At 48.8% G+C, this 21,809-nt stretch overlaps 3 protein-coding genes, 1 long non-coding RNA gene and 1 pseudogene across 5 annotated transcripts; 3 read left to right on the top strand and 2 right to left on the bottom strand.

The window, feature by feature from the left end:
• Nucleotides 1–202: 202 nt before the first annotated feature.
• On the bottom strand, nt 203–1,741 carry LOC112903019. Its single transcript, XM_025972227.1, has one exon. It carries the CDS (start codon nt 1,457–1,459, stop codon nt 203–205), a length of 1,257 nt encoding a protein of 418 aa, XP_025828012.1. The 5' UTR covers nt 1,460–1,741.
• A 27-nt stretch (nt 1,742–1,768) lies between these two features.
• Nucleotides 1,769–3,322, top strand: LOC112903020 (formin-like protein 20). The gene has a single exon (XM_025972229.1). It carries the CDS (start codon nt 1,790–1,792, stop codon nt 2,720–2,722), a length of 933 nt encoding a protein of 310 aa, XP_025828014.1. The 5' UTR covers nt 1,769–1,789; the 3' UTR covers nt 2,723–3,322.
• A 3,543-nt stretch (nt 3,323–6,865) lies between these two features.
• On the bottom strand, nt 6,866–12,451 carry LOC112903818 (annotated as a pseudogene).
• A 4,915-nt stretch (nt 12,452–17,366) lies between these two features.
• LOC112901953 lies at nt 17,367–18,237 on the top strand. Its single transcript, XR_003230447.1, has 5 exons — nt 17,367–17,435; nt 17,519–17,779; nt 17,874–17,933; nt 18,016–18,084; nt 18,219–18,237. It is a non-coding gene; the product is annotated as an uncharacterized LOC112901953 (long non-coding RNA).
• A 2,604-nt stretch (nt 18,238–20,841) lies between these two features.
• On the top strand, nt 20,842–21,533 carry LOC112902072. Of its 2 annotated transcripts, XR_003230477.1 has the most exons (4): nt 20,842–20,879; nt 21,037–21,055; nt 21,140–21,209; nt 21,294–21,533. XR_003230477.1 is itself a non-coding variant. In XM_025970983.1 (3 exons), exons 1-3 carry the CDS (start codon nt 20,981–20,983, stop codon nt 21,506–21,508), a joined length of 360 nt encoding a protein of 119 aa, XP_025826768.1. In that variant the 5' UTR covers nt 20,961–20,980; the 3' UTR covers nt 21,509–21,533. The 2 variants fall into 2 exon arrangements, 1 of the variants encoding a protein (XP_025826768.1); XM_025970983.1 differs by lacking the exon at nt 20,842–20,879 and having other exon boundaries at nt 20,961–21,055.
• Nucleotides 21,534–21,809: the final 276 nt, after the last annotated feature.

Raw genomic sequence — 21,809 nt, 5'->3', positions numbered from 1 at the left:
ACTTCCCATATCAATATGTCTATTTCATACTAGAGTTTAATATTTATATCCCTTATTACCTGGATGTCACACACACTCCTTGTTGAGACGACACTTGTTCAGGAAACAAAATGGCAACTGCGTACGAACAACACGCAGCATGCTACTAAGTTACGTAGAGAAACAAGCATGAAATTGATTACAGAGGGAAACACTAGTGTGTCTAACTGTGCGTTGCTAAACTCATTCTTCGAGGATTTGGAATCAGCCACACAGGGGTTGGCCAGTTGGACCAAAGCTGAGGGGTTGTGATTTCCTCGCTGCTGTTATTTTCCAAGTCAAATACACCAATGTCACGGCGGTTATTCTTGAAACCTGTAGTATAGAGAAAGTCATCATCAGTGAAGTAGACATGATTTCCCTTCAGCTGTGGATACTCTTCAGCATGGAGGCAAAGTGATTGATTATGCCCAAGAAACAGCACGTTCTGACCCAAGCTACTTATTTTCTCAATCCTTTTTGATGCAGGCTCCACTTCATAGACGGTGATCGCGGTGGTTTTGTCCACAACTTTGTCATCGTCTAATTCCAGTTCTAAATCTGAATCAGTTTCATCTTCGTCTTCTCCACGTGGCTCTGCATCAGACCTCCATATTTGCAGCATCTCACCACCTGAACCTTGAACGATGTAAATCCTCTCGCAATAAATGTCTTTCGTCTTGTTCAAAAATACCTTCCGTGTGACTGCAGGAGCACCAAGATTGAATGTATGAATTTCTCCAATTGTAGTGGATGCATACAACAACCCCTCCTTGAATAAGCAGTCTTCATAGTAAGAACATGGTGGCAACCAGGTCCACTTATCATCCCCTGCCCTTGCAAACGAGAGCTGTGAATGTGGGTTGTGGATGAGCACCACGAAGTAGCCTCCCGTAGACGGATCCGAAGACAGGAAGGCCTTGTAGAACAGGAAATCCCTCAGCTCGCTGAGAGGAAATACTGAAGGCGTGTTTGAAATCACATCCTTTCCGGTGTACCACCAATATTCATAGCTGCACACAGCGCCTTCGTCATCGAAGACCGGCTTCACTTGCTCGATAGTCGTGACTGATGGTAAGGCAATCTGCTCGCCGGTGATAGGATTGACAAGGTGAAGCTCGGACCTCTCATCAGCTGTGATGATCCATCCATATGAGGAGCCAATGATATACCTGCTACGGATAGGTGGGTCTGGGAGAGTCAATGTGTAGGCCTTCTTCTCCGTGATGCTGTAGAGACCCGCTTCCCTCGCATCGGTGGATTCAGAGGTGTACAGGAGGCACGGTGTCTGCTGCAACTTGCAATTTCCAGTGCTGCACAGACTGGTGTAGGCGGCACGCCATGACGAGCAGACTGATCCTGCACGCACAAGGTCAGGGATCTCCAAGATAGCAAATATACACCGCAGGATGTCCTGCGGCACATCCGGCGATTCGTCCATCAGCTTCTAATGGAGAGGATTATATCCTCGTCAACTCTGACCCCCCGATGTCGAAATCGTGGAACTGCTGAAGGCCACACCCGAAAGGAGATTTATTTTGGTTTCTGGTCTCCTATTTGGTTGATGAGCACGGTAAGGAGCCGTCCGGATGGACTTTTATAGATCAGCAACCACTCCATGTCCGAATCGATTCTGAAATATCCAAAGCTGTTCGTTGAACCGTACACGAATCGGATTAGAGCCCGAATCTCTCGCGAAACTGGTTAGAATTCCAAACTCTAATTCCCCGCTTGGCTAAAGTCAATCTCCACCTCCCGGACTCGTCCCGCCATGAAGGCCGCCAACCCGAATCCGAAGCACATGCCAATGCCTCCACCCGCGGCGGCAGCGGCGGCGCCGCGCAACCCGCAGGCCCCCTCCTCCAGGGCGTCGTCGTCGTCGTCGTCTGCTGCCGACCACAACCCCAACAAGCGCCCCCACCCCGGCAACGCCGCCGCCGCCGCCGCCGCCGCCACCAGTGGTGCCGCGCCCGCGCCCCCGGACCCTCCCCCGAGCCTCAACGGGGAGGCCGGCCGGTCCCCTCTGCTCCCCGCACCGCACCCGCAGGCGCACCCGCCTCCCCGGGGCGCGTCGCCGCTGCTGCTGCCGCCGCCGCCGCCCGTGCCCCTGCCCCCCGTCGCGGCCGCGGTGGAGGCCGTGATGAACGCCATCCCGCCGCCGCCGCCGTACGGGCTGGAGGACCTCGACCGCCGCACCGTCGCGCTCTCCGACGGCACCGTGCGCACCTACTTCGCGCTCCCGCACGAGCCGCCGCCGCAGCTCCGCCAGCCGCCGCCGCCGATACCGGCGCACCTCTTGGCCCCACCGCCGCCGCCGCCACCGCTGGTCCCGCTGCGCCCGCCCCTCGAGCGGTGGGCTCCGCCGCCCATGCCTGCGCTTCTGCCCACTGCTGGGCTGCTTCCCATGCCGGTCCCGAAGCGGAAGTGGGAGGATCAGGCCAATGGGGGTGCGCCTGGGCAATCCTCTGGACGCCAGCAGCAGCAGCAGAAGGCTGAGGCGCGTGCCGTGAAGCAGGTGAAGGTGGAAGAGACGGGGGTGGACCCCAAGGCGCTGAAGAGCTCCTTTCTTAAGATGGTGAAGCTGATGAATGAGAATGAAGCAGATAAGAAGAATTACCGGGCCAATGGGAAGCTTTCCCAGCTGAAGTGCCCTGTCTGTCAAAGGTATGCTGAAAATCTGAAAGATTTTGCCTTGTTGATTTAATCCTATGTTTGGATGTGGTTAGCTGAGTGCAAAAAGTTCAAACTCAATTTAGATACCAACCAACATTGGAAGTGAAAGTGATACATGATAAATGAGTCGTCAACATAATGTTGTTGGTAGTATTTCATTATACTAGCACATAAGTGGATTCCATGTAGCACCTTTTCTCCCCCTAAAAAGAAGGGGGCAAAATATAACAAATGATTTTGGATTAGTGTTAGATAATCTTAACAATTGAAAAAAAAAACTGTTGTTATGTTTGACCTTTTGGATTTACCATGGAATGGCACTTCCACAGATTGTTTATGTAATTCTTCAACGATTGGTATTTTGTCTGCACTCATCTTTCTCCTTGGTTAGCTTCTCTATTTGTCCATTTTTTTTATATACATGTACCAGTTTCTTAATCAATAAAGTTATACCGTTTGACGTTTTTCGTGTACTATTAGTAAAATAATGGAAGATACCAAGGTTGAGAGTCAACTAAAAGTGAATTTAAACAAGGAATCTATAAATGGAAGATATCTAGGTAGAGAGTCAATTAAAAATGAATTGAAATAAGGAATCCTTGGTTAGTCTTTGTTTGCAGTTCCTGATAGTTACATTGCCATGTTTGATGTCATAGAACTATTACTTGGTGAAACATTCACGAAATAGTTTCTGCAGTCCATGTTTCTTCACATACTTCAAGCTCATACCAGAAATTTTTGGTTCTTCAGAATTGTGGTTGCATCCTTTGTTTGCCTCTGCCTTCTTGCATGATTGATTATGTTTATTTGCGTTCCTCTGCCTGTTCTGTTTATTCATCTTTTTCCTCTTTCCCCCTTCCCCCTGCTGCATTTTGCCTCTTTATCAGGCTGGTAAGGCGTTGCCTTGGCTAGCCTTATAAGTGCATGGGTGCTTGGAAGGGGGTGGGTCGCCACACCTCACTTGTCAAGGACCTCAACGCCCAAGATGGCGGGACCTCGACTACGTAGCTCGTAGTCTCGGCGGGTAGGAGCGCTAGGGTTTTTGCCTAACTGCTCAATGGTGAAGGAGGTGAGATTAAGAGCAGAGAGAGAGGTAGGAGATAGGTGTTCATTGCTTAAAATCCCAGAGTGCCGATTACATGATTTCTATAGGCCCGTGGCCTGCTAACAAAAGGAAACAAACTCCTTAATTCTAGCAATCCTTGCATGTCTATCTGCATGCCTGCCTGCCTAATTCCACGCCTAGCCACCCGGCACTGGCGATGGCTGCTCCTGGACGTGCTGACGGCGTCGGTACTGGATGCCCCACATGACATCTCTCCCTCCCTCGACGAGCAGCTCGTCCTCGAGCTGAAATGCGGGGTAGCGCTCGACAAAGCCGTCGAGGTCCTCCCATGTGGCCGACGAAGGAGACTCGCCCTTCCAGTGGATGAGGAGCTGGCGAACACCGTGTACGAGGCGTGAGCGAGTCACGCGTTCCGGCTCAGGGACCGCTGCGCCGTAGTGGATCGGAGGAAGGGCCGGCGGTGCAGGCGGCGGCGTGCCGACGAACTTCTTCAGGAGGCCCACATGGAACACATCGTGTAACCGCGAGCGTGCTGGCAGCTCAAGGCGGTATGCGACCTCGTTGATGACCTCGGAGACGCGATAAGGCCCGTAGAAGCGTGGCTTGAGCTTGCCCCTGGTCGGTAAATGGAGGGACGACGCGGCTCGTTGGCGAAGGCGAAGCCATACCCAGTCGCCGACGGCAAACTGAACATCACGATGGCGTCTGTCGTAGTAGGACTTGTAGACAGCTTGTGCCTGCTGCAAGCGAAAACGGACGTCGGCGAGCAGCTCGTCCCGTTCCGCCATGCTCTTTGCCACGGCCGCCACCCTCGTGTCGCCTGGCTCGTAGGATCGAATAGAAGGAGGGTCGCGGCCGTACACGATCTTGAATGGGGTCTCCTGGAGCGCTGTTTGGTAGGCGGTGTTGTAGATGTACTCCGCCCACGGAAGCCACCGGAGCCACTGTCGCGGCCTATCTCCTGTGAGACAACGAAGGTACATAACAATAACCTTGTTAGCAGCCTCCGTTTGGCCATCCGACTGGGGATGGAACGCCGACGTCATGTGCAGCTTCGTCCCGGTGAGGCGCATGAGTTCCCGCCAGAATGCTGAGGTGAAGACGGGGTCGCGGTCGGAGACCATGGACTGTGGAACGCCATGGAGACGCACAATCTCGACGAAGAACACCCGAGCCACCGATTCCGCCGTGTACGGGTGCGCTAATGCCATGAAGTGGCAGTACTTGCTGAAGCGATCCACCACAGTGAGGATGACGGACTTCCCGCCCACCCGAGGGAGCGCCTCCACGAAGTCGAGGCCGACGTCAGTCCACACGGCCGTGGGCACCGGCAGTGGAAGAAGCAGGCCGGCGGGGTGCAAGTGTTCTGACTTGTACCGTTGGCATGTGGCGCAACCGTGGACGTACTCTTGCACCGTCTTGCGCAGGCAGGGTGCGTGGAAGTCGCGGCGTAGACGATGTAGCGTGCGCTGAACGCCCTCATGACCGTCGTCGTGTATGGCGACGAGGATCTCCTGGAGCAACGGAGACGTCGACGAGATGTAGAGGCGGCCGTTGAAGGTGACAAGGCCGTCAGAGAGCGACCAGGGTGACCCCCTAGCGCCCGTCGTGATCTCCTCGCGCAGCGCGACGAGCGCCGGGTCAGCCGATGTAGCTTGACGTAGCCGATCGATGAAGTCGAAGCGAGGACCAGAGATGGCCATGACCGCCGGTTCCTCAGTGTCGCGGCGGGAGAGGGCGTCCGCCACCGAGTTCGTACTGCCGGCCTTGTACTCCACGGTGAAGTCGAACCCCAGTAACTTGCCGACCCAATGATGCTGCGGAATAGTTGCCAAGCGCTGGTCGAGAAGGAATTTGAGACTGAAGTGATCGGTCCTTACCACAAATTGGCGCCCCCAGAGGTACGGTCTCCAATGGCGAATAGCGAACACCAGGCCGATGAGTTCCTGTTCATATGCAGCCAGGGAACGGTGACGGGGCGCGGTGGGCCTGCTGAAGAACGCCACCGGATGCTGGTTCTGGAGCAGGACGGCCCCAAAGCCATACGTAGAGGCGTCGCACTCGACAATGAACGGCTGCGTGAAATCCGGTAAGGCGAGTACTGGCGCCGTGGTGACCGCCGTCTTGAGGGCCGTAAAGGCTAAAGCTGCCTCCGGCGACCAGGAGAAACCTTCCTTGCGAAGGAGGGCCGTCAGAGGTGCGGCGACCACGCCAAACTCCCTGACGAACTTGCGGTAGTACCCCCAAGACCAAGGAACCCCCGAACAGCTCGCGCCGAGCGTGGCTGCGGCCACTCGGCCACCGCCTGCACCTTGGCTGGATCCATGGCCACTCCCGCAGCTGAGATGGTGTGGCCGAGGTATGAGATCGACTCGACGCCGAACGCGCATTTGGATCGCTTGACGAAGAGCCGGTGCTGGTGCAGGGTGGTGAAGACGGTGCGCACATGGTGGAGATGATCGGCCCACGTCTCGCTGTAGACGAGGATGTCGTCGAAAAAGATGAGGACGAAGCGTCATAAGTACGGCCGGAGGACATCGTTCATGAGTGCCTGGAACATCGCCGGCGCGTTGCAGAGGCCGAACGGCATCACCAGGAACTCATAGAGGCCCTCGTGGGTGCGGAAAGCGGTCTTGGCGATGTCCTCCGCACGCATCCGCACCTGGTGGTAGCCTGAACGCAAGTCGAGCTTGGTGAAGAAGCGAGCGCGACGGAGCTCGTCGAGGAGTTCGTCCACCACCGGGATCGGGAACGCATCCTTGACAGTGATGGCGTTCAGCGCGCGATAGTCGACGCAAAAACGCTAGGAGCCGTCTGGCTTGCGGACCAACAGGACCGGCGAGGAGAACACAGAGCAGCTCCGACGGATGATGCCTTGGGCGAGCATGGCGGTGCACTGACGTTCCAGCTCGTCCTTGTGCGCGGCCGGGTAGAGGTACGGGCGAACGGCTACCGTGGCGGAACCAGGTAGCAGGGTGATGCCGTGGTCGCGAGCGCGGGGCGGAGGCATGCCGGAAGGCTCGGCGAAAATGCTGGCGAACTCGGCGACGATGGCGTCGAGGAAGTCGCGGCTGCTGCAGGACTTCAGTGCCGAGCCCGGTGGACCCGCTACGCCGCACCAGCACACCTGGCGAGCACCACGCCAGAACGTCATGGAGAGGGTGCGGAAGTCCCACAGGAGCGGCCCCAGCGTTGCAAGCCACTGCGTGCCCAAGACGATGTCGTAGCCCGCGAGCGGCAGGGCGAAGAAATCCGCCGAGAATGCCTCCTGGTCGATGTGGAAGGGCACGGTGCGGTACACGCCACGGCACGGAACGCGCTCGCCATTGGCCACCGTGACGCGCATCTTGTCGAGGGTGGGGGACGGCAGCGTGACGCGGGCGGCCGCCTCCTCGGCGATGAAGTTGTGGGTGGAGCCGGAGTTGAGCAGGGCGAGGAGGGAGACGCCACCGAGCCAGAGATGCATCTGCATCGTCTCGCTCGTGCGCACGCCAGCGATCGCATGGAGCGATATCTGGGGTTCGGCCGGCGTGGCGTCCGCGGTGTCGGAGGCCGGGTCGTCGTCGTCGTCCGGCGCCAGGTCGAGGAGGAAGATGCGCTGGCACACCCGATTGTGGCCCCTGCCGAATCTCTCGTTGCAGTTGAAGCAGAGGCTGAGGCGGCGGCGTTCCTCCATCTCTGCCTGCGACAGGCGCTTGACTTGGCGCCCTTCCACCAGGACCGGCGCTGGCTGGGGTGCGGTCGGTGGCGCGGGCGCGGTAAACGCAAAGCGAGGTGCAGGCGCCGGCAGAATGCCCTTCTGCTGCGGACGAGCCGGCGGCGCGACGGCGAGCGCGCACTGGTCGCGCATCTCCAACTTGCGGGCGAGACTCATGGCGATGGCGAGAGACTGCGGGTTATGGATCTCCACGTCGAGGCTGAGGGGTGGCTGGAGCCCCGCGGTGAAGATCTGCACCTTCTGTGCCTCCGAAAGGTAGCCGGCCCGGGGAAGGAGCGCCTCGAATCGCTCCTGGAAGTCGACGACGGACGCCGTGCGCTTGCACGCCATCAGCTTGCCCAGCGGATTAGATCGCAGGGGCGGACCGAAGCGGAGGTTGAGCAACTCAGTGAAGCGGCGCCATGGCGGCGTGCCCTCGTCGCGCTGGACTTGCATGTACCACAGCTGGGCACCTCCTTCAAGATTGTACGACGCCATCCACACCTTCTCTTCCTCGGCGATCCGTTGTTGATGGAAGAAGGACTCGCATCTGTTGATGAATGCGAGAGGATCGGACTTGCCGTCGAACTTGGGGAAATCCATCTTCTGAAACCGAGGTGGACAATCGTTGTGGTGCTCACCGGTGACCAGCACGCGGGGACCTGACGACGACGCATCGGTGCGCTCCTGTTGGAGCCCATCAACCTTGGACTGCAGCGACTCCACGTTCGTGATGAGCTGCTGGATCATGGCAGCAAGCTCCGCCAAGGTAGGCTCGGCCATGGAGTGGAGGGATGGGGAAGGCGGCAGCGGCGGGGTGGGATTTGACGGTGGCGTGGTAGACGAGGAACGCCTGGAAGCTGATACCAGGTTGTCAAGGACCTCAACGCCCAAGACGGCGGGACCTTGACTACGTAGCTCGTAGTCTCGGCGGGTAGGAGCGCTAGGGTTTTTGCCTAACTGCTCAATGGTGAAGGAGGTGAGATTAAGAGCAGAGAGAGAGGTAGGAGATAGGTGTTCATTGCTTAAAATCCCAGAGTGCCGATTACATGATTTCTATAGGCCCGTGGCCTGCTAACAAAAGGAAACAAACTCCTTAATTCTAGCAATCCTTGCATGTCTATCTGCATGCCTGCCTGCCTAATTCCACGCCTAGCCACCCGGCGCTGGCGGTGGCTGCTCCTGGACATGCTGACGGCGTCGGTACTGGATGCCCCACATGACATCACTGTAATGTCTTAAAAACCATGCCCTTCTCCTTCACCTGACTTCTATTTGGCTCTTGTTTGGTTGGCTTTTGTCTGCCCCAACTTCCTTGGGACAAAGGCTTTATTATTGGTGTGATGGCTACACAATGATTGTACATTGGACAAACGGTGAAGTTTGGCAACTTTTCTTGGGATCCTTGGGTTTAAATTTGATCTCTGTCTGAAATACATTAAAAAACTTTTGTCAATCACTTTTCTTCTTAGTTCCACTCTGCTATCTAATAGTGAACGTGCAATGTCATATTGGGCTTCTAAACAAACTTGATATACCAGCATTGTAGCATACTAGACTGTCAAATTGAGAAATCCCTAAGTTCTGGATTTTCTTTGGTTGTTTCAACATTTCCTTGTTCATTCCATGATTGTTGGAAATATTTCTATTAGCGCTGACGTTTGAAGGTAATTATTTCTTGTAAGTGCTGGTTTGAGGAATGGTATAGTGACGATCCATTGATCCAAACTCTTAGCACACTTGTTTGGTTTGAGGAATGACATGGATAGGCCCATTTCTATTTCGTTCCTCATAGGCACATGCTAGTGGAAGTATAAAAATAATGTCACCCCCACCAAAATCATGGGGTTAATTCCATGAAGGGCTATACCATATATCAGGCTGGGCATTTGGTTAGACCGAACGAACCGATCGGTTCTTTGGTTTCTCCGAATTTCAGTTACTAAAAAGTTGGGACCGATCGGCCATTTTAATTTATAGAGACCGATGAATTCGGTTTTGGGTAATTCGGGTTCGGTTTCGGTCTTAACCGAAGTGACCGAACTGGAATTGAACCGACAATATTGTTCTTATGCTACATTAACGTAGGGAACATCACTATTTTTTGCCGGAGGGTGTACTTCATTTGTCATCAGGATATTGTCATGGCCGCCACACTTTGGAAGATCTACAGGGAGGTGGAGGAAGAGTTGAGTTAACTGTTGGCCCGTCCTCTACAATGAACACCGCCGCTACATGGAACTCATAGTGGCAGTGTAGGTACCACACTCCTGCACAACATACGGAACAAAAGCATTAGATCTGATTGTGTAATTAACTACTTCGCTACTGAACTACTGAACAGTGTGCAGATACAAGTATACGTTTTTGAAGTCCTGAGTTTATGTTCTTTTTTTTTTCTAATGAGCATACTACTGGAGTAGCGAGCTGTTTACAGAAATCGTGATGACCAGTTTATTATTCCCCTAGGTACGGTACGAACCTGGATTATCGGTGACGAACCTGACAATGGCCCACCCAAGTCTGGGGACGAGTACTGTGTTCCTCACCGGCGGATCCACAAGGTTGTATTGGGCCACATCCCTTACCGCATCATAGTTGCCATGCCCCTGCGCGACAACAAACATGTCGGAAGCGCCGTGCCGTCATCGCCTTCTCCGTCGGCTCAGGCCGTGCCTCTATGGGTCCAAAGTCCAAACGGGATGAAGGTGCGTCGGTGAAGTTGAAAGGCATCGGCGGCCTGTCCGGCAGCGTGTACAGCTCCATGCCGGCAGCCTTCCCGTCACAACCGTGGTAGTGAGCCTCCAGAAGTGGCACCGTTGCTGCATCCGGGATCTGGAAAGATACATTGTTCATGGTCACCACGATGATGGACTCAATGCACCCGCTCCTCTTGCAGGACGACTGGCCATGTCGGCACACGGAGCCCACAGATAGAGGGACGATCAGACGCTCATCAACATGCGCAGGCACCGACCGCCGATGCTGCTGACTTCTCCGGCTGCTGGTCAGGTTTCCATGGAAGTAGTAGGAGGGCGCCATGTCGTGAAGGCTAGGCATCTCAGGCGCAGAAGGCACATCGGTATTATTTGATGCAGCTTCTTCATCCCCCTCATCACAGCTTCTTGAGCCATGACCCGCGACGCCATTGTCGGGGTCATTGCTGGTTCCTCTTGTGATGGTCTTTGGAACCGGTGGGTTGGCTATGGATGGCTGGTTGGCCAGGGCAACCATGTAGTACCTCCCTGGAGGTGCATCGGCGACCAGCAGGGCGTCCACTGTCTCACCGGGCGCGATTACGATGATGTCCGTGGTGTACGGGTTGACGTAGTTTGCATCAGCGGAAACCACCGTGAACTTATGCCCGGCTATCTTGAGGTAGTACTCAGACATAAGGGCTGCATTGATGAGCCGCAGCAGGTAGGTCTTGCCACGCTCCACATCCAGCACGAAGCTTTCTTCCATGGCCCCTTCAAAGTTGACATGAAGAAGCAACGTACCCCCATTTAATTAGAGACGATGCGAGACCATTTTCAATATGTGGCGCAATGCATCCAAGAACCGATGTGATTACCGGAGCAGTTGTAGAGATCTCCAAGCTTGCCGTTGAGTGTGGCTGCACTGGGGTTGAAACCAAAGAAACCGTGTGTCAAGTTCCTGGCCACCTGTACGAGGTCTGTCTCCCACCACTCTCCTGCCATTGCCAAGATCACAACACAACAGGTTAGTTTGTACTTTGTAGGCACAACTTGTCATAGTTTGCCACACCTAAATTTAGGCAAGTTTGACCAGTTTACGAAGGTGCTTGGTTGCCGCAATAGTTGTGTGCCAAGATTTTCTTAGTCTTGATAAAGTGTGGCAAAGATTTTGAACACCTAAGCGTATTCAAGGGCAAATTTTTACGGCAAACGGTGACAACCTTAGTATATCAAACAGTCATGCATGCCCATAATTTCATGGAGCAAGATGGACGTTCTCCCTATTCAAACTTACAATCTGGCTACACTTTGTGTTCGTATCTTAGCGTGGCAACAAAATGCTGAATAATAATTCACTTACCTATGACGATCGGGACCTCCATGTGGGGCTTTGGGAAGGGATACGAGCTGGCCCCCTGCCTTGGCCTGATGATGATCAAGGGGCCGTGGACACTTGCCTGGAGGCAGGAGACATGAGCATGCCACCACAGGGTGCCTTCCTGCCCGACGACGTTGAACCGGTAGGTGAAGTTGTGACCTGGCTGGATGGGGCACTGCGTGATCATTGGCACCCCATCAGCCCAACAGTTCAGCCTCTGCTTCACTCCATGCCTACGCCAGAAGACATGAAAATAAGAAAGGATCCAGAAAAAAATTCCCTATTTCGAATGCAACAGGAAACCAACTTCATTTTTTCTTTTATTGGACAATGCAAGATGACCCAACTTTCTTTTTCTTTTCCGGACACACTGGAAAACTGCGTGTCGTCGTTCCAGCAATAATAGAAAGGAAACGCATATGTTCCATTAATAAATATGCATGTATGCTTGGTCCATCCATTACCAATGAATTGTTACGTTGTAGGGTGACATGTTGATGACCTGAACGGCCACCGAGTCTCCCTCCGTGACCTCTATCGCTGGCCCCGGGAGCTGCCCGTCACCACTGTCACCAGCGTCTCCTTTGCACAAGTGCGTCATGTTCACCCGGCTCACCTGCATATAGAATGGATTTTTCATATATATAGCTAGCTAGATAGATAGATACATAGATAGATAGATGCCAGAATTGCCTTGCTTACAACGATAGATATGCTCAAATTCTGAACCAATTCACAATAATATATATGCAGGAAGAATCAGTGCTGGAGGTTTAACAGAGCCATGGAAGAGTGCCATGCTTACAACGAAGGTATGCTCGACGGCGGCGGCGGCAGCTGCCGGCAGTACTACCATGGATGGCCGAGAGGACGAAGACGACGGCCACGACCGCCGCACGGAGGCCGCTCCAGCTACCCATGGCTACTTGTCTTGTTTGCTCTGCTATGTATTCCTATATATGCAGTAGATAGCTAGTATCCATGGCCTATATATTTATTGTCTAGCTGTCTGCGTTGACAATAAGGGCATAAGATATAAGGAGCATCTATCACATGGATATACATATATATACACACACTAACGCCTCGTCTACACCATGACAGCATACAACTCTGAATGTAATCCGTCGTCGCGCATGATCGCTGTATGTCAGGGAGAACGGCAAAAAAAAAAAACCGAGCACGTGTTTCATATTTCATATTAATTGTGGGCATGCATGGGACGCAGGTTAACACAGTTTGTTGGGCGAATCTTTTTGGATCGAGGCTGTGTGGTGCTGATGTTTAAATAACTTGATGTAAATTATTCTTCAATATTTACGTACATTAATTTAGTATACATCCTGAAGGACGACACTCCACCTACTACTATGACTCGCCGCTATCAACAGATCACCTTATGTACGCACCTATTTTCATTATCTTTTAGTGACCGTGCCTGAGCACGTATTTTATTAAGAGGTAGAAGAAGAAGTACAAGTTTCTAAACCATAAATCACAATTCACAAGTTCCTACACCATGAACCACAGTTCACAGCCTAGAACCTCAAAGTTCAAGAAAGGAAAATAAGAAAAAAGAAAATAGTCAGAGGTTCCTGAGGCGTGCAAGCATGATCTTGATCCACGGGCATGCGCTCGGTTAGAGTCGACACCATCCGATTGCCCAGCCACGTGCCAAGAATGCTCGCAAGACAAGAATGTTACTGTTGGTATGCTTGGTGTTGTTCAATGATCATGAGCGTTGACAGGCAAAAGGTTTCTTCTATAGTAGAAGTTTCTTTTGTGCTGGACTGCTGGTTGAGTGCTCTGTTAGGCAGCACTAGCAGTGGTGCTTTTGGAGCTTTGCTTAACGCCTTCATTTTGAAGTATAAGGCATCACGAGTCTGTCCTAGGTCCGACTATCTGAAATTTGAAAAATTGATCAAGTTTGTAGAAAAGAAAAGTAATATTTACGGCATTGCAGTAAAAATTTCATAATTAGATTCATTATAAAATAAAAAGTTTGATATTTTACTTTTTTAACGTGGTATACGTTAGTATTATCCCCTACAAACTTGGTCAAATATTTTACTCATTTAATGTGGTATATGTTACTCCCTCCATCCACAAAAGAATGCAATTCTCGCTTCTCGAGGAGTCACACAATTTAGAGTTTTGATTAAATTTATATAAAAAATCACTAACATTTATGTTTACAAATAGATTTAGTATGAAGATATATTACATAATTAATCTAATAATACTTATTTTATAATATAAATATTAATAATATTTTATATAAATTTGATCAAATTTGAAATTGTTTGACTTCTCGAGAAATGAGAGTTGCATTCTTTTATGTACGGAGGAAGTAATATTTATAAATCCAAACTAAGGATACCCTATACTTTCATAATAGAGGGAGTAACACACCGACACACGGTGTAACAACACCATCCGCAATTGACCCTGCAGTGGAAAACCTCGCCGCTTTGCCATCTAGGTGCTTTTGGCACCAGGGCATCCACCAGGGCGAACTTGAAGAGGAGACGAGAGTTTTTTTTTAAGAGACTATTTTCCCGATCACCCATTATATATATATACATACTAAAAAGACTAATTAGGGGATGATTTTTCGGTGCGATCCTCACCCCTCCCACCTTCGCCAGTCTGCTGTGCGACCACTCCCCTCCTGTGCAATCACACCCCTCCCGTGCAATTCCTACGTCGCTCTCCCGTGCCTCTCGCCCCTCCCGTGTGATTCCCACAATCCCACGTCACCCTCCCATGCCTCCCCTCCCTTTCCGAGCTCTCCCCCTCCACCGCGCTTGACGTCATGGCCTTTGCGTGCCTCCCCTCCCCTCCCGACTAGGATCTGCAGACCTCGCGGCCATCTGCAAAAAGATCGCCTGCATCGAGGTGAGCAACTAGATCCTAATCATCTCCATCAATGCATCGTCGCTCTTATGCCGTTCCTCGATGCATCATCCCCGGTTGTGTTTTAGGACAAACTATAGAAGAACACCACGAGGTGCTACCCTAGACGCCGTCGGCTGCACCCTGACAGCACCAAGGAGAAACATGTATGCCGCTGCCATATACGTCGTCGGCCTGCAGGCCGGTGAGATCAAGGAGGAAGATTGTCTTCAGACTAAGGGAGGTGAGAAGTGAATTCCTAAAATAGTGTCTAGGCAACGATCCTGCCTCCTGCTGACTAGACGACGTGGGATGCACCGTGACGACACCAAGAAAAAACCTCCACGCCGCCCTAGACACCGTCAGTCTGCACCCCGACCAGACTAAGCAGAAAGAACGTCCGGACCCTGAGGGAGGTGAGCAGCAATCCTAAAAACGCCGATCCTACTCCCTGCTGTTTATCCCTCAGTCGATCTGTCTAGGCATGCTGACGGCGTCATCCGAATTCCCCCTATCCCTATCAAAATAACCAAGCCCTTGATATTTTAGATTTCACATTGCCGCTATTAATCAATTGTCTAGAACTAGAACAGAGAGCTATGCGAAGCTTCAATGCTGTGATTATGCATGCTTATATTGATAAAATCAGAACTATTATGCTACATATTTGACCAATTATAGTGGTGTATTCTAATCATACCTTTAGTGCAGCTTTGGTGCATAGGGATAGAATCAGAACTATTGAGCATTTCATAGTTATAGAATCAGAACAATTAAGCAATTTTCCTACATATTTGAGGAACTATAATGGTGTATATTAATCATACCTCCAGTTCAGCTTCTGCCAAAGCTGTACGCAGACAAATTGTAGACAAAGAAAATTAAATGCACAGATCTAATATTATCGAGAAGATAGAGATGTTGACAAGAATACTCAAACGTGGAAAATATTAAGGTTCTTAATTATATTTCATACACAATATTGCATATTTATGAACATGTTTAGTAAAAGCAGGTACCTGAGCAGCTTCATATCTCTGCTGACAGAGTTAGGTAAGGATTGCTCCTATCAGCCCATACACCATACCGTTGCCCAGCAAAAAAAAGATTAATTGCCCAAATTCGACTCGTGGTGCAGCATCCAGGGATAGACCGCGCGTGAAGGCGAGCTGGATCGAATCAAGCCTAATTAGGTCAAACATTGATTATACTTGCTGCTGCATTGTAAATTTGAATCTCCTGGTAATTTTGCTAGATTAATTATGTGTTTATACGTGACTTTGTTAGACCATTGAGCTATTCTGGTTTTCAGTAGTGCAATGGAGGAACAGAGGAGGGGGAACCTCATTGGTTAATGCCTGCAAGACTTGTAGTTCTGTACTTTTCTCGATTAATGTGTTCAATAGAAAAAAAAATCTGAGCTTATGTTATTATTGTGCTATTGGCTAGCTATAGTTCTGTTTCTAGGTCTACTCATAGTTAGATCTTTTGATATATAGTTAGAAAACAGTATAGCTAAAGATATTTGATAAAATGCATGTAGAATGGAATGGACCTATGTGGTGGCTGCAATATGTAATTAGTAGTGGATAGTCATCCTTTATTGAGAATTTATATTAGGTTTCTAGAACATAATATTAGGCGTCAGGTGTTGTGCTATGGGAGTGCGCTGCACTTTGATTACTGGGGCCAATCAAATTAAGGAGATGAATCTATATTTCTGTAACACTGAATTCAGAAGCAGAATATACAGGTTGTTTATGTATATTGCTGCTCACTAACTTCACTCACCATGAGGTGATGTTCTTGGCTGTTTAACTAATTTGGCTATTACAATGTGAGTGATTTTCAGAAATTACTCTTTTAAGCTTTGATTGGTGAGTGAAGTGAGATCTGAAAGTAAAAGTGTGGAGTTATCTATCAAGTTTGATAACCTACGTATGCCTTGTTATTTGCATCTTCCATGATATTATGCATGTCAGTAGAAAATGTGATCAAAAGTATCAGTCTATCACTGTCTGAAATAAGTGGAAGAGAATGAAGGTTTTATTATGTTACTGAAATGATCGAACAGCATGGTAGTTAGTCTCATTAAACTGCTACTACTGTAATATGAAAAGGTGATAAGGATACTCCCATCTCTCTTACTTTGCAATGCATTACCAATTCCCTTTCTAAATTTAGTGATCAATAAATGGGTCATGCCCATGCCTTTTTTTCAGATCTAGCGATAGTCATCATCCTGGGAAATAAGAACCTAGCTAATGTAAATAAATTTATTGAAGACCATTGTTGGTTTATTTTTTCTACTATGTCCTTCTCATTGTTTGTGACTTGTATGTTTGTCTCCTCCTAGGTGTTTAAGTGGGCTCGGTTTCCGGAACCATATAGTAGCTCTTGAGATTGTTTCTGGTTTTATCACAAGTTTGATTAGCCGCATCCCCTGACACTGTTGAATTCATTTTGTTTGCGTCCTGTTCGGAGGTGCCGGACTGCCGATTGCCATTCCCACAAGGTACAATGCATGTTCATAGGCATGGTGATTTTTTATTACGAAGGCATGGTGATTTTGGAAAGGGATGCATGGAGTTTTAGAAAACGAGCTTTTTGATATATGCCTTGATCAATGAGCATGGATTCCAGACCGTTGGATCATTAATGAGCAGAACCTCTTGGTTCAATTGGCAAGTTCAGTAATGGAATCTTAATAAGTCTATATAAGTTCAAAAATTAGATCTTTTAAAACTTTTTTCATGTGCCTTTTCTTTTAATTGATTCAAAGTTGATTCTTCTGTATTGGTTCAAAACAGCATATTGGGGGATTGTAATAGCTGATGAACTCAAAATACTATACTTTATATGCACCTCTTATCTCGTTAGAAGTTTTTTTAACTCCCGTAGCAACACATGGGCATTGTAAATTTGTAAAGGTGGTTCTGTGGATTTTAGGAGGTATGGGTAAATCTAGACGATCGCCCTTCAGAGAAGTATCAAACACAATTGGATTAGGTGAGGCCTCCTGCTACTGTTCAACCTTCTCCAGACAATCTGTTTGCTACATATACTAAACGTGAATTATAAATGTGAATTAGGTAACCAAGAACCTCATGTCCCGAGTCCACAAGCGACAGATCCAAAGGAGGCAAAAAGGCAGCGAGAGAGGGACCCATTTGCAGGGATGTCTGCGGAACAAAAGATAGATCAGGTTAAAAAGCAGCGTGTCTCAAATATGTCTGATGAGAAGAGGGCTGAGCTGAACAGGAAGCCTAGAGAATCGTACAAGAGGAGGAAAGCTCAATCTGCAGGCGTTGAGAATGTTCGTGCCGGCGGTTCGGATGTTGATCCTTTAACAGGTATGGTGTCCTGGAACCACTCTCTACATTTGTTGTGATTTTTGTGTTACTCCATATTGCATTGGATCTCTCACCGTCCGCGTGTTCGCTGCAGATCTGAACACAGCTGAAGAGGATGCCGACTGGCTGCATCGCAATGAATCTTACTAACCAGGTACAGCTTAGTAGCAACATTTTATCCTGTTTATTGCTTTCATGCTTGTAGTCCACAACAATAATAAAGTGCACATATTCAGGGGTCACGCGGGGCGCAGATGAGCTTGGGGCTCCGAGGAAAGAAGAGAACAACGTGATGCCACTTTTAGGTACTTATGATCGGTGCCGTTAAGTTGTTTGTTGAAACAGTAGGGTGGAACGGATTTTTTTATGATTATTGGGTATCAGAGGTTGTTGAACTTGCACGTTGCGCTCATTTGTGTTTTGTGCAAGTGTCACTCAGGACATCCCCGGGCCTGGAGAATTGATATTTGCAGGTGACTTAACACCCAATGAGATAGGTACGCACCTACAGTGTGCATAATAAATCATAAACTTTTAGGTTTTGTATGTGAGCTCAACTGTTCTATTCTATTGTGGCTTCAACGGATGATGACATCCCTATAAACTAACCATTCCGTAACAATCAGCGACTTCATTCACTGAAGTAGATCAACCCATTATCAAAAATTGCGATTTAAGAAATGATCTTGTTTTGTTTTGTGCAGTTGGTGCTCGGGACATTCCCGGGCTTGGAGAATTGAATTTTGCAAATAGTGGCATAACACCTAATGAGTCAGGTACGTGATGTGCTGATCAGTTACTGATCTGTTGTTGTTTTTGTTCCATGTTGCGCGTAAGTGGTCGTGGAATCCAAACGCAGTTCATTCTCTTATGTGCAGGTGGATCTCAGGTCATCCCCGAGATTGCCGATTTGACTTATATCAGATGTGGAAAAAAACCAAAAAGATATCTAGACCCCTTAGTGGATTTTGGTTTTAGATGATAAAACACATCTAGCATGTGTGCAGGTGCTGAAGTTGAGAAAGCAAAACATATGGTGAAGTACGACCTCTCAAAAGGAAATGAAAAAGCGGTGGTTGAAATTTACTCGAAGAGTGGACTTTTGTTTTATTTTTTAGTATAGGAACCCCGTACTATAAAGAGAAACTTTGATCTGCAGGTTTTGACTTAGAATTAGTGCTCAAGAGAACCCATACAAATACTTGTGAGCCAAAAAACCAATTTGAAATGATATTCTTGAGAGTGTCCCTAGTGAGTCTGGAGACTCCGGGTCCGGAATGTCCGGACACAAAGTCCGGAGTATCTGGATATATAACCGGAGTCTCTGCGTAACTGTTCCCCGTCAGTAAATTTCTCTGTGTCCGGAGTGTCCGGACCCCAGTGTCCGGAGTATCCAAACATATGCCCAGAGTTTTCGGGCACCTCTTGCTCCAACGGCTAGTTTTTGGAGTGGGGGTATAAATACCCCCTACCCTCAAAAGTCAGCTCTCTTGCCCATTTTTCATGCTGCACAGTTGAAACACCTTGAAAGAGCCATCACACACCCCTCCTTCCATCTTTGAGTGATTTCCATTAGGGATTCAAGTGTGAGTATTGCAAGAGGAGAGATTGGTGCTTATGAGCTGCCATTCAAATCTCTTGAGCACTAGATCCTTGTCAAGCCAGTGATTGAAGTTTGTTACTCTTGGAGCTAAGTGCTCCTAGACAGCTAGGCGTGCTTGTGATTGCTCAGCCACATTGTGAGCTCCACAAGAAGTTTGTACTCGCCATCTTCTCGGAGGATTTCATAGTAGGTGACCTTGGGCTTGAGTGTCGACGTCTTGCCCCTAGGTAAGAGCATAAGGGTTCTTGAGTACCGTCTCTTGAACTCTTCCTCAACAAAGACGTAGCTCCTTTGGGAGTGAACTCCGGGAAACAAATCCTTGCCTCTCCGTGTCACTTTACTTTGAACTATTGGTTATTTGCTCGTGAGACTAACATGTTAGGGTTTGTGGTCGATCTACTATTATACAAGTCTCTAGAGCAAGACAACTGGTGAGAAACACTTCAAAGGTACCACTAGCTCTTCTAAATTTATTTGATCTAAATTATAGCATCAGTATCTTTGTTCTTGTGTAGATTGTTTCATACTCGGACTCTCCGAACATATATCCGAAATATCCGGACATCTGTGTTACTGACGGTGTTCAAAGTGTTTTAAGTTTTAGATTAGCCTATTCACCCCCCCCCAGGCATCTTGAGGTCCTTTCAAAACCTGATGAGGCAGGTACAGTTAGTCAATGTTCACTATAGTATGCGATGGGTTGTTGTTTTGGTTCCATGCATGACATGTATCTCATCACACTTTATAATGTCTATTATCAGGAGACAATATTTGGAACGGATAACCTCGGGAATCGTGTTGTGGAGAAAGTATCGCTCAGCACAACGCAGGTACATTTAACTCGCTATACAGATGTGTTTGTGTATGACCGGGGACAAATAAGTTAAATTATTGTTATCATTTTAGAATTTCATGCACTAGTTGAAAATCAAGTGGTTGATCCTAATGAACTCCGTCGCGAGAGGGCTTGAGCGTGAAGGGCAGCAATGACTACCGAGCAGAGGGATATAATTAATAAGCGTCGTCGAGATGCATATCATGCACACAAAGAGCCTAACAAGACTATGTTTGCCGAGGAGAAAAAGCAGAAAGTTAGTGAAATAAAAAGAGCATCTTGACGAAGAATTAAAGGTATTAGGTCCGATACATTGCACCCTGACTCTATCGCAATGGAGAACCCACACTTTGAGTCTGAACTCATTTTTCCTACAGCCCTTGATAAGCCACTAAGCGCACATGACTGGGAGATCCCAGTTGTAAACAGCACACTTGTTTACATTCACGCAACCCTAGAGGACCCCCATCATGAAGCTAATCCGCCGATCCTCGTTGGAAGAAAAAGGTGTTCCCCACATGATACCCCTAGCTTGAAGGGTAAACTTCGTTCTTTGTGAACTAAACAGTTTGAGACAACAATTGGACAGATTATGGATAGATCTCATGAAGAAACAAGGTGTGATCCACAGCCGACAAAGGAATCGCCTGTAACTAATGCTGGTAAAACCCATTTCTGATAGAGTTATTTTCCAACTCCAACACATTGTCGCATATCCAATGTTACTGATAAAGACCGTATGCCAACAACCCCTCTAAAACATATGCTCATTATGCCGGCTCAACAAATAATACACATGATGTGGTTGACGAGATGCAGCCAGGCATGGTGGAGGATGGTAAGTTTTATGGACTCTTGAATTCCACCACCCCTTTGTACTAAAAAAATGGTGAGTGTGATCGTGAGTCTAATTATATCGCAGATGGTGATGAGGATATCATATTTGAGGATGATGAAGAAGAAGATGAGGGGGTACCTATTTGCAGGACAAGGTAAGCGCGAAGCATATGTTTGTACGTGTTACTCAATATCGTAATCCCCATTTAACATGAAAATCCAAATGGTTTATTCTACAGAAGACGATGCTGACGAAGATGATGAGGTCGATATTGGTGATGATGACCCTAATGTGATAGAGATTCCAGATCCTTATGCTGCGATTTATGCAAATGTTCCATCAGAGACTCAAATGTCCCCGTTTAAGCAAAGAAGTTTGAGCCAGAACCACCGGGGTTTTGTTGCCGTAGTTGGAAGATACATCTTTCCACACCTGACACAACCCCAGCCCTAATGAGATTGTGGACAAGTTCGGATCCCAATGCAAGGCACTTTCGTGCCAACATTAGGTTTTTCAATGGGAATTTTTCTTTCACTTACATGTACTGTCACCTTGTCCATATGACCACGAACATGCGGAATGCTGGTGTTTACACATTCCGTGCACATGGTAAGATTTACCACAATATCCGGTCTTTTGGTAACGCGTATCTGGGTGCACCCCCAGTAGTTACACACCCACCTGGCGTCAGACCCAGGTGCACGGGACTGCACACGTGGTATACTTCTCCTAGGATACGGGATGGGACATGGCC

Source organism: Panicum hallii, chromosome 8, assembly GCF_002211085.1.
Source record: "Panicum hallii strain FIL2 chromosome 8, PHallii_v3.1, whole genome shotgun sequence".
NCBI lineage: Eukaryota > Viridiplantae > Streptophyta > Magnoliopsida > Poales > Poaceae > Panicum > Panicum hallii.
The sequence above is the reverse complement of the archived record's forward strand: the minus strand, read 5'-3'. Positions and strand labels throughout refer to the sequence as shown.

What these genes read in the sequence shown, in the direction of transcription:
- LOC112903019 (XM_025972227.1), bottom strand. Translation starts at nt 1,459, where the DNA reads ATGGACGAATCGCCGGATGTGCCGCAGGACATCCTGCGGTGTATATTT.
- LOC112903020 (XM_025972229.1), top strand. Translation starts at nt 1,790, where the DNA reads ATGAAGGCCGCCAACCCGAATCCGAAGCACATGCCAATGCCTCCACCC.
- LOC112902072 (XM_025970983.1), top strand. Translation starts at nt 20,981, where the DNA reads ATGCTCATTATGCCGGCTCAACAAATAATACACATGATGTGGTTGACG. An exon ending in GCCAGGCATGGTGGAGGATG is followed by an intron (nt 21,056 to 21,139) that starts GTAAGTTTTATG and finishes ATTATATCGCAG; the next exon opens with ATGGTGATGAGGATATCATA. An exon ending in GTACCTATTTGCAGGACAAG is followed by an intron (nt 21,210 to 21,293) that starts GTAAGCGCGAAG and finishes TTTATTCTACAG; the next exon opens with AAGACGATGCTGACGAAGAT.